This window comes from Rissa tridactyla, chromosome 9 (genome assembly GCF_028500815.1).
Source record: "Rissa tridactyla isolate bRisTri1 chromosome 9, bRisTri1.patW.cur.20221130, whole genome shotgun sequence".
NCBI lineage: Eukaryota > Metazoa > Chordata > Aves > Charadriiformes > Laridae > Rissa > Rissa tridactyla.
This window is the reverse complement of record NC_071474.1, coordinates 20,168,177-20,180,277: the sequence shown is the minus strand read 5'-3', so window position 1 is coordinate 20,180,277 and position 12,101 is coordinate 20,168,177. Positions and strand designations below refer to the sequence as shown.

At 36.6% G+C, this 12,101-nt stretch overlaps 1 protein-coding gene across 1 annotated transcript in view; it reads left to right on the top strand.

The window, feature by feature from the left end:
• The window catches only part of TBC1D2B (TBC1 domain family member 2B), a 36,670-nt gene extending 24,586 nt beyond the window's left edge, over positions 1-12,084 (top strand). The window contains exons 8-13 of the mRNA XM_054213409.1: positions 208-401; positions 925-1,419; positions 3,296-3,413; positions 4,142-4,327; positions 5,070-5,191; positions 8,102-12,084. Of these exons, the coding sequence (XP_054069384.1) occupies positions 208-401; positions 925-1,419; positions 3,296-3,413; positions 4,142-4,327; positions 5,070-5,191; positions 8,102-8,297 (1,311 nt within the window). The 3' untranslated portion in view covers positions 8,298-12,084. The remainder of the gene's footprint in view (positions 1-207; positions 402-924; positions 1,420-3,295; positions 3,414-4,141; positions 4,328-5,069; positions 5,192-8,101) is intronic.
• Positions 12,085-12,101: the final 17 nt, after the last annotated feature.

Genomic DNA, 12,101 nt, shown 5'->3' with positions numbered 1-12,101 from the left:
ACAGTAATGCAATAAAATGCATATAACATAAGTGTTGCTTTATGTTTTCTGGTGCTATAAAAATGGGAAAGTAAAGCTGACTGTTCTTGACTTACAGGTTTCTAAGCAACATAAACTAATAGAATAATATTGAACCAGATTTTTAAAAGAAGTGTAGTACAAAGTAATTTTCTGGAGACTTATGATATTATATATTGTTTTCTGTAGTATATTAGCTTGGAAGCCAAACTCTGTCAGATAGAAAGTAAATACTTGATCTTGCTTCAAGAAATGAAAACTCCTGTTTGTTCTGAGGAGCAGAGTCCTGCTCGTGAGGTCATCACACAGTTACTGGAAGATGCCTTGAAAGCAGAAACTAGTGAACAACCAGAACAAGCATTTTTCAAACCGCACCTGGTGAGGTAATTTAGTCCTATTAAAATAAATGTGTGTGGATCTTGGTCAGCGGGCCCGATTCTAACACCGGAAAGCAGACAGTAAGGACATCTTTGGTGGATGTGGGGATTTTAATGTATTTCCCTTCATGAATAACAGTATCATCATGAAATCCTTTTGGCTATGTAAATACACTTATTGTTTTATTTGAGATCCTTAAACTCGAATGTTGCCATCTAGCTGCTGAAGGTGAGCCGCAGGAGAGAGGGGTGCATTTGAACTTGACCATGTTCTTAAATACATTGCTTAATCTGTGTAGTAATATATATTGGAATATGGGAACAAAATCTTTTGTATATGGGATTGTAAAACTAATTATTAAATAAAGGATATAATTTAGGAAAATGTTTAAATAATAATTGTTAAAACTTGGAAGCTATGGGGAGTAGCTTGTGGGATATTTGAAGTAACTTTAGGGTGGGAACTTGAGAGTTGCAGGGCTACTGAAAACATTTTTAAAAGCCTTTTCTGGTTTCCTCTCCATTTCAGTGAATATGATATATATGGCTTTCAGACAGTCCCAGAGGATGATGATGAGGAGAAACTAGTAGCAAAATCACGAGCTTTGGACCTGAGATCGCTTTCTCTCAGTGAAAATCGAGAGATCTCCACGGGCGTAAAATGGGAAAACTATCTTGCAAGCACAATGAATAGAGAGATGATGCGCTGTGTAGAACTAAAGAATCTTATTCGATCGGGAATTCCACATGAACATCGTTCCAAGATGTGGAAATGGTGTGTCAATCTCCATGTTAAAAAATTCAAGGACAGCACTGTTCCTGGGTACTTCCAAACCTTGCTTCAGAATGCTCTGGAAAAACAAAATCCTGCATCCAAACAAATTGAGTTGGATCTTTTGAGAACTTTGCCAAACAACAAACATTATTCCTCTCCAACATCCGAAGGGATCCAGAAGCTGCGAAATGTGCTGCTGGCATTTTCGTGGAGAAATCCTGACATAGGATATTGCCAAGGGCTCAACAGGTAAGATTTTGCAAATCTTGAGTTATAACTATGGAGCAAAACACTTAATGAGCCTTTCAAATCACACGTATAGCAACATGCTTTTGGACAGCAATTTGCCTTGTGGCTTGTATGTTCGTTATTTATAATGTTTTAATAAACAAATTACTATCACTTCTTAAAATAATAAAAAAACTCAGAAGACTTGGATCATGAGACTTGTAAAATCAGCTTGGCAAAAGAAGTGGAATTAACTCACATAAGTGGCCTACTTAAATGTAGCTTTACATTGTCTTTATTTGTGTCAGTTGTAGGGGATCTTCTTGCTTTTGTGTGTAAGAATTTGGTAGGTTTTTTTTTTTTAAACAAGCAGAAATAAGAGCTTGAAAGCTTTTTGTACTGCTAAGGCCACAAATTTCAGCATTTCCCTCAGGATGTCTTCAGTCAGAATTGCAGTAATCTATTTAAGGATGATTCTCAAGTTACAAGGCTAAGAAAAATTTTAAGTCATTGCAATTGGTCTTTGTCAAAATAGTTTTGGTACATCTGTAGTACAAGAAGGTGTTATTGGAAGTAGGTATGTTAGTCGAACACCCCATGATATAATACTATAGATGTCCATTTGTGCACTAATTTATGTACTAGAATGGGGTAGAAGACTTTTGAACAAGAGCAGTTTCGTCATTTGAAACTGCACTGAAGAAGCAACAGAATAGAGGCAGTGAATAATATAGTAGGGGCAGTGAGGTGGTGGTGGTAGTAGTAGAGTTAATGATTAATGTAGTAATAAGTATTCTTTTTGGGAGTATTCATTAGTAGTGGTTACGTTCTGTAGATAAATCATACATTTTTAGTATTAGTATTGTCACTGGCATGTCACAAGACATGTCTGAAGAACAGAGCTGTTGCAGCAACATGTCTCCAGTGACCAGAAGGTGTTAGAAATGCTTTTGCTAAATGTCAGCTTTCTGTGCAACCTTTTTTTCTCCTGGGACATTTTATTTTTTATTTTTACTGTGAATAATTCTGCATTTGGGTATACTTGCAGAAGTTAAAAGCAAATAAAATATTTATTCCTTGCTTTAGTCCTCCTAAGCTTTTAAATTGTGGTCATCTCATTAAGCCATGTAACATCAGAAGCAGCTCGTGTTGTTACAGCTCCTTTTGTGTACAGAAATAAAGCAAGTTTACGTGGAGGAATATATTTGAGATATTGGAGATATAATATTGGAGATAACCATTCATATTCAAACAACTATCAGCAACATGAAGTTGTTCTCTGATTTTTTTTTTTTTTTTTCTTCATAATACTCATTGGGAACAGGAAAAGCAGGAATGCTGCCATTTAATCTTTTTCTTTTTTTTTCCTTCTCTACTTTAAGAAATTCTTAGAACAAGTTTAGTCTTTCAAAAATTTTAGGGCTTTTTCTTTTCCTTAAAACGCAATAGTAGATAAAGACAAAAGTGTTAACTTCCATTTATCTTAATGGATATAAAGTAAACTTCCTAGAAAAGGATTTTTCTAAATTTAGAACAGTTCTGCATGAAATGTAAGAACCATCTGTTCTTTCTCCTCTTCAATAAAGAAAGACAAAAGTCTGGGAATCAGAGTAGTAAATTAAGACTTGGAAGCTTCTAATTATTTTGCCTTAGTTCCTGGAAAAATGGCTTCTAGCAAATCACTGTTTTCTTATTTAACTGCATGAAAATACTTGGCGTGGCTGAGAAGGCATCTCATTGCCCCATCTTAAACTTCATTAACAGCTTTGCTGTTCAGTGCTCTCCTGTTAATACATTTATCTCTGCTGGACAGTAACAAAGGCTTTATTGTAAATTGTTATTAATATATTTTGTGATACTATAATAATATTTTTCTCCAAATAAACCTTATTTTCAGATTGGTAGCAATTGCACTTCTGTACTTGGAACAGGAAGATGCCTTTTGGTGTCTAGTAACAATAGTGGAAGTTTTCATGCCTCGTGACTATTATACTAAGACGCTGTTAGGATCTCAGGTATGTGCTCTGCCAAAATAAATCCTGGTCCTGTAAATTACAGCCAGTCAAAAATTTTCCTCTAAAACTGTCTGATAGGCCTTTTCGTGGGATGTGGTGGATAGACAGAGGTGAGTTCCAGGCACTGGGGCCCTTGATTGGACAAGGACTCTTGAGTATAAGACTGAAACGACTGTCCAGTGACCTGCTTGGAGCTCCAGTCCTTAACCCCTCTTCTGGTTATTAGCTTTACAACATGGATCAAACTGATTTATCATTTTTTTCTTCAAAATTATGGGTTGGGCGGTGTGTGGTTTATGGGCTCTCTGGGAGAGTGAGGGTGAGAATGCGTTTTGCACTACTGCAGGCAGTATACGCTGTAGCACTCCTGCTTCCAAGTGATGCTCTGGTACATGCTGCCTCCTCTCCAGGTCTTTCCCCAGCTTGTTCCCTGCTGCACCAGTGCAGCATGAATGACCTGTAGTAGGAACACAACATCTGCATGTGAGGAGCCCTCTGAGGCTGGAGGTGGACTGAGAAGCAAAAGGTGGTGTCAGCAAGGGTGGTGTGCATTGGGGTGGCCACGGATGTTTTGGGTGGATCTATCTTAAAGTGTTAACTAGGCAGTCCTGGATTTCCTGGTTAACTCTTGAAAAACTCGCACTTACGGATTGGCAATAGCCCTGCTTTGTACCATACATATGTTGGAAAGCATTGGAGCAATAATGTCCTATTTGTCATCTCTCTAGGTTGATCAGCGAGTATTCAAGGATTTAATGAGTGAGAAGCTTCCACGACTGCATGCTCATTTTGAGCAATACAAAGTTGACTACACTCTTATAACTTTCAACTGGTTTCTCGTGGTATTTGTGGACAGTGTGGTTAGCGACATCCTTTTTAAAATCTGGGACTCCTTCCTATATGAGGGACCAAAGGTGAACTGAATGAGCTGAGTTTTTTTTAATTGTAACCTGGTAACAAAATACCGTGGTGTTATTGAGTGCAGGGTGGAGGAAGGTTGTTTCACAAGAACCCTGTCAATTAAAATCGCTGGTAGGAAAAAGGGGAGGGAATGTGTATAAATTACCAGTCAAAACATTTTCCATTTTGTCTGTGTTCTGCAAGTTAAAAGCTTGAGTTAATATGGAAGAGTTCTAAATGCTAAGTATTTTACTTTCACCAGCCACCATTTATTTTTTTTTACCTTTGAAAAATAAAGCTATAGACAGTACTGTTCACTCCTAAATGCAACTGGTCAATCAGTTCTAAGTAATCATGTCCAAATGAAAGCTACTTTTATAAAGAAGAAAGCTTAAGTGAAGGAGGCAGAAGTAAGAAGTATTGGAAAGGTGTAAAAATGAGCTGTAACCGAGCGCTAATGCTTGTCTCTGCAGTAACTGTTTTATTCCTGCAAACATTTAAAGTGCAACTGACAAAACAATGACTATCTGGGCTCCTACCTCATAAATTAAGGGGTGGGAGTTTCATGTGTTTCATACTGGTTTTGGCAGCTTTTGGAAATGGGGGACAAGGCAGGGAAGGGAGATAGAGGGAGGTGTGGTGAGGGAGCTGAAATGCAGCCTGTAGGAAGAGTAACACTTTGAGTTTATAATAGATAATGAGAATCAGTGTATTCTGTTCTTATAAAGAACCAAACACTGTATGTATTTTTATCAGGTAATATTCCGATTTGCCCTGGCACTTTTTAAATACAAAGAAGAGGAAATCTTAAAACTGCAAGATTCGATGTCCATTTTCAAGTACCTTCGATATTTCACACGCACTATACTTGATGCCAGGTGGGTATCTCAAACTTGTGTGTAATTGCAAGGCTTTTAGCGGAGCATGAAAGAAAGCTGTTGTGGTTTTATCTAGATCTTAATTTAGATGCAAAGCAACTAGAGATGAAACTAACTACTGAGATTTCTGATGAGTAGTTTTATCTAGCAGAGACAAAAGCACAAGTGATAAATGCATAATTTTAAAATTTTAGGTATGTGTGAGATTACTTTGCCAGGTTGGTTGTGTTTGTTTAGCAGTTGTATCGTGGTAGTGACACTTAAAAATTTGGATCATAGGTGAAGTCTCACCCCGCATTGCGGATACAACTTATGTTGTAAAATGTTTAATGATAAATACAAACATATCCTGGCACAAATATTAAAAGCGTGAGCTATGACCCACTAGGTTTAGATCTCTTATGCATCATTAATGCATAGGCTAATGCCACGTAACTCCAGCTGATATTAACACATACTTTGAAGCAGAGAATAAATACAAATTAGATACTCATCTGTTTTCAGTCCTTACATAGGAATTACAGTTTGTAAATCAGGGTCTAATGTTTTTAGGTTCCTAGTTCCAAGACTGTAGAGCAGCAGATTAATCTTAAAGAAAAGCCATATTGGGATTGGTTGAACATCTGAAAATGTTTTGCGCAGATATTATAACTCGCTGATTTTGAATTTAGTACAAAATCATATAATGCAATTGGAGGTGTTTGGTTTTACCGTAATAAATTCTGCATGAATTTAGGCTTGTACTTCGGCTCCTACTGCAAGAGCTATTCGTTATTTTTACTTCCTGTGTTTCAGTTTTGACTGGAGAGAAGTTAAAACTGAATAATATTACTCTGTGCTTAAAAAGGATTGCTGGGACTGATACAGAGAGAATGTTCTGCAACAGATTTAAATGGTAAAAGTCTTGATAACAAATGTTGCTTCCTCTGCTGAAATCTCTCCAAAAACTCTTGAGGGGGAGTTGCGTGGTGCTTTGTATTTTAGCATTCCCTGCTTTGATTTGAAAAATGCTGGACAGTTGTTGTACTCAGCTGTGTGTGACCAAAATAAATGCTGACTCTGATTCCAAATCTGGAGCTGACGAGAAGTATGTACTTGATTTTGGGAAGAGGATGCACATATTTTGAACAGAAAACAATGAATAAAACGAATGGATATTTTATAATTGATAAATAGGCTATTTTATAGCTTATCACCAAATGTGTAATGTGTAGTACAGGTAGCACCACAGCAGTATTGCCAGAAACTAGAGATTGCAAAAGAGAAGGGGGGTGGGAGGAAGAAAAAAAAAAAAAAACAACTTAAAAATGAAATCTTTTTGATATTTAATCAGAGCTGCAGATTTGTCTTTCCCTTCCTCTTCCAATTATGTAACAGAAATGATGTCTTGGCTCTCCTGCCTAAACTTTCTGGTGCTGAAATAACCTATTTTAGAGAATTCTAATATTGCTGGAAGAGATCTCATTTTGATATTAACAAAATGAGCTAGTCGGCTGTCTTTGGGAGACGGTGAGGTCAGTTTGGGTGAGGACAGAATTCAGTGTGTCAAAGGTATTTACAACACAAATATATCCTGTCGTGGTCTGTAAATATCTGGGTTTTTTAGGATTTTAAGTCACAGTCAAAGTAGTGGTGTAGTGCCACCTAGGGGATATAAATTTCGCATGTGAGAACTGATAGGGTATCACTCAAACCACCTGGTGTCTTATTTTATGTTTTTTGTACTAGTTTTACAGCATCAAAATTTAAAAAATACAAAAGGATGTAGGATGATGTCTTTCCTGATATGGACGAAAAAAATCATCTTGTAGTAGAGGAAAAATGCAGAAAGACTATTTTTATAGAATACATGCACATCCTGAATGGGTTAGAAAATTATCGTCCACAGATTTTCAAAGTGTAAGCTCTCTAGTGGAGAAAAGTCTCTACAGACATATGTGTAATTATACTCCAGGTTAGAGGATGTCATAGTTAGTTGTTTTTTTCTGCAGTTGGAAGTTGTGTTCCATAGCATGTTGTACACGGGTAGAGAAGCTGTTGGAATACATTCTGCTTATAAGTAGTAGAAAATCGTTCTTGTTCACTCAAAAATACAGACCTAGGGAGACCTTAGCCTTAAATAAACTGTCCAAATAAATTTTCTTAATATTTGGTTTTATCTGATAATTAAACTAGAATAAGTTAAATTTCAGTTCCCCTTTTTCACTTAGTAAATAATTAGATGTTTTTAAGGTATAGATCAACAGTAACGGTGTAGTTAACTCTGTCTTTGGACTGATTAGGCAGATCAGTTACTAGTTTTGCTGTGACTGAATGATAGTATGATGGTGATGGATACTTTTGTGGTGCTCTGCTGTGTGATCTGACAAGCTTGAGTTGACACCGGCTCAGAGATCTCTGTGCTTCAGCCAGCAGAATCCCTGAGCTTTCTCACTGTATTATAAAGTTTGGATGATACATGTTTTGTATTATCCTTGTTTGTATTTGTATTATCCTAGGCTTTATGTGGTCTCTTACACCACTTCATTATCTTGGATAACCAGCTTCAGTGAGTTACGTGAAGGAAGTTCTCCAATCTATAATCAGAGAACTGGATGTACCAAGCATTCAGTCTAGCCAATGAAGCTCTGATTAGCCAAGCTTGCATCTTCTGTTCTGTGTTGTCAAGGCTGTAATTGCTATAGTGTTATTTAGAGTTTGCAGGTGGCTTTGTGAACTGTTGAGCATTTGGTAACACTTTATTACTTGAAATAACTTTGAAACTGAGTGCTTTATAGGCCTTTCTTGCAATACTGATGACATCTGAGACCTGCCAGGTATGTGAAGGAGACCAGAGATAGCCTGTTCAAAACTGATTTAAAAAACCACCAGATGTGAATGCTTGTCTTCTAATGTTGTGTAATCTTACAGGAAACTGACTGGTATTGCTTTCGGGGACCTGAATCCTTTTCCATTACGTCAGATCAGGAACCGGAGGACCTATCACCTGGAGAAAGTGCGTCTTGAACTAACTGAACTAGAAGCCATTCGTGAGGATTTCCTGCGTGAACGAGACACGTGTGTAGAAAAAAGAGACCTTATTAGTGATGATGAGGAGGATAGTTGAAACTACTCAACATAAACTTTTCTTTGGGATTGTGACCAAAGTGAGTTAACCTCCAAAACACTTTATTAATCCTGTCAAACAGAATGTAAATGAGTTGCTTTTGGAAATATGCAGGACAGATTTCCAAACCCCAGCACTTTCAGAAATACTGCTTTGTATGGAGGCCAAACACTTCTGTTTACATTTATGTTTGTGGAATTGTATGTAGAGCACTTACTTTCTGTCTCAGTTTAGTCAAACAGCTGAATTGCCAGTTGTTTTCCTGCAGTGCGCTGTTAGTGCCTGTATGTGAAACAGGAGTAAGAAAAGTCCATACTCTGTTTACCACATTCATTGCCATTCTGCATTTTTTGATGTAATCATGTTTTTTTGTAGTGCAGGTTCAGTGTGGGAGGACATCACATTTTTTGGTTCCAATAAATAGCTTTCATCATGTTGTTCTTGAATAAACTAGCCATTCTCCAGGTCACAAACTAGAAAGTATGGGATGAAGCACGGGAAGAACTTTTACATTCCTTTGTCTTTTTCTGAAGTGACATGAAAGGAATCATCAGACAGAACACTTGAATATATGTACTTAAAATAAAGGTAAAATAAGTACCTATTTATCATAAATGTTCAGTGTATACTGAAACAGTAATATCAAACATCATTTATGCTTTTCTGGGCAGCTGTGTTGATAAAGAGTTTTGTTAATGCAAAGGGGTTTATAGGTCAAATTCTGTTTAGTCACTTTTATTTCTGTTCACTTTTTTGATTGCAATGTCTCTAAAAAGCCACAACCAAAAACCAGCTATTATGGAAGAAGAATGCCACAGGAGTACCATGTTTTAGTATGTAATTAGTTGTGTATCTTTTGAAGGCATTTTTTAATTATTATTATTTTAATGCTTGTTCCTATTTAGGGCTTACAATAAGATGAAGTCTTGATCTTTAAGAAGAAACATAGCATTCTTTTTGCATGAATGTATAACTATTGTACAATAGCAGTAGTGATAGGATTCCTAAACCGGATATTTATCAATCAATCAAAGGGGCCTAAAGATCACAGCGTGCACGCCAGAATTCAAGATCCTTTTCCAGCAGAAAAATGCAAGATTCTCTTGATGTGCTCAGCTTTGCTGCGAGTGTTGCATGCACATCCTACAAGACGGCTGTAAGGAAACGTGGGGTGTTTGGCTGTGGTGTTTCTGACTATGGAAGTGTGACTGGAGCCCGTTCTTTCTCATTTGATTACTAGCAATACTCAAACGGTTCTGAGGATGAGGAAGGCTATTCTCTGGACTTTTGCAGTGTTCTTTCTTGAGCTGTCGGATCTTCAGAATGTTGGATTGACTTAAATGTTGTGTCTGGATGCGTCACGATAAAACTAGCATTCAGATACTAGGCAGCAAATCACTCAGCTCTGGAGAAGTGGTTAATTGGCAAAAAACTTGGTCGGGAGTTGTCATGTGCATTGAGCTTCTACTTTGTGTATTTTCTTTTTGTTTTTTTTTTCTGAGAAAAAGTAGGACTTCTTTATCAGGTATACTCATGTAATTGTTTTAGAAAACTTAAGCGTGTACAGGGAGAAATCCTACTTCTGTTTCACAGCACTTTTTTTTTTTTTTTTTGAAAATGTATTTGTAGCCTTCTCTGAATAAGTGTATTATCAGTCAATTTATCTGGAAGGGAAATATTTAATCAGTGGTGAACATTGTAACTTACAGGACTACTTTTGATAGAAAATGTGTGCTTCTTCTTATGACATATAATTTTTAATTAGACAACAAATCCTTGCCAATGAGGGACACATGGTATGATCATCTTGGTTTGTTTTGTTAGTGTTGTCTTAAATGTCCCCTACCTTGTCTGTTGTAAGCAGCAGTTTGGGGGTTTTTTTATTCCCTAGTTACTCTTGGTCATGTACTTGAGTTTATTAGGCAGGTTTTTCATATTATTGCATGTACTGTATTCTTTTTTTTTACTTACACATCAGTGTTAGAGTATAAAAACGGGACCAGGTTTTCTAATTTTCTGGTTATGCTGTCTTGATTTAGAAAGAGCTGGTCTCTAAATCAATCTGTAATGTCCGCTTCTTCTTTTGTTGTAATCTTGTTTTCAAGTGTAAAATGAAATCTTTCTAAGATGAAGATCTTCCTTCCAGTGGCAACAGTTGAAATGTTAAGGTGAAGAATTTAGAAGTATGTACCTACTCTATTCCCACAAGTCTGTTATTCCTGGGTTTTGAGTCTTCACTATGAACTAGTCCTAGGACTTTAGGAGATGTTTTCAAACTGATTTCATTGAAGTCTTCTGATTGTGAAGATAAAACTAACTTTAGGGCAACTGTTCAGGAAGTTCTCTAGCGGCCAAAACATGACCTGCAATGTTACAGGACCATTTCTTTTTTACAGTTGTCCTGATGGTTCAATTTGTGTGTGTGTGTGTTGCTGTGTTTCATTATGTAAGTTGTTACCTAATTGTATGGTAAAACTATGTAGCTCTGTTTCTTATGCCACTGCGTGAATCTAATACATTAATGTTAGGAAGCTTATGGAAATCATTTGTCTCTGGGTATTTTGTTAGCTTGCAAATATGAAATGAGTTGATGCTGTTATACTTAAGTTCCCAGCAAGCTGTTGGCTTTGTTTTATTAAGCATTGTTACTGATGCCTTAGTGAAAAGGTCAAAAAAATTGCAGAGGCATCTCACCTCTGGCCACTAGAAGTCTACATAGAACAAAAATGAGATGCATATAGCAGGAAGCAACATCAGGGGAAGCTTGCCTTGCTGCTGTAAATGTCTTTGGGCGACTGTTAGTTTTCTAGTGGTACTTAATCTGGTAACTTTGAAGAGCAGTAACTAGTTGGGGACATGCAAGATACACAGGCAGTATTAAACCCGATGAAATCAAGCCAAAATACAGTGTGCCTCAGTGGCCTGCAAAAGCTGAACTGCGTAGATACCAAGTGTTTGTATTTAGGGGTAAACTTCTGAAACAGTGCATAAGGATTTAATATTCCTGCCAGACACTTAGTAGGAAATTAACTTGCTAATCCAAATAAAGACCACTAAGACTATTTTTTAACTTCAAGGTCATGCACGTATGTGCAAAGAATTCCTTATGTATGGTTCCCAGTATATGTGATGTAAAACAAACCACTAAGTTGCATCTTGCAGAATATCCCTCCATCTTCATACATGTATGCGTGGCTTTCCATTGAAACTTCTGGTTACTTGTTTAAAATGTTCTATTATCTTCTATTAAATAGGCAAAAAATTGGTGCACTACACCTCTAGCTATTTTAAAACTGCACAGTATTTCAGCTTTACCTGTACGTGTGTACAGGTAGTGTTATCATCCAGTGTTATCAGACTGTTTGGTGGTGGTTTGTTTTTTGTTTTTTTTTTTTTTAACCAACTATGTAATCAATAAAAAGGATTTTTTTTTTTTTTGTTGCCCTTTGGATGTCTTCTGTGAGAGATTCTCTCTTTCCTCTCAGTCTTTGTAAACATGGTAAGATATTTCAGCAGAAAGGGAAAGATTTTTTTTTTTCTTCCATAAGACATCAGGAATGAGTGAATGGTCTTAAATTTGACAGAGTTGTATGTTCAGTCATGCTTAACTGGGAAATGGAAAATTAATCAATTTAATGAAATTGTGTAGCTGTTTAAGTGAATGTTCCCCTAAGTGCCATGACAGGAATCAGCAATATGCGGTACAAGAAATTTGAATCACAAAACATAAATGATGTTATTTTCATAAAGATGGATGTAAATAAAATATAAATTGTTTATTACTTTACAGCATGCTCTGGTTCT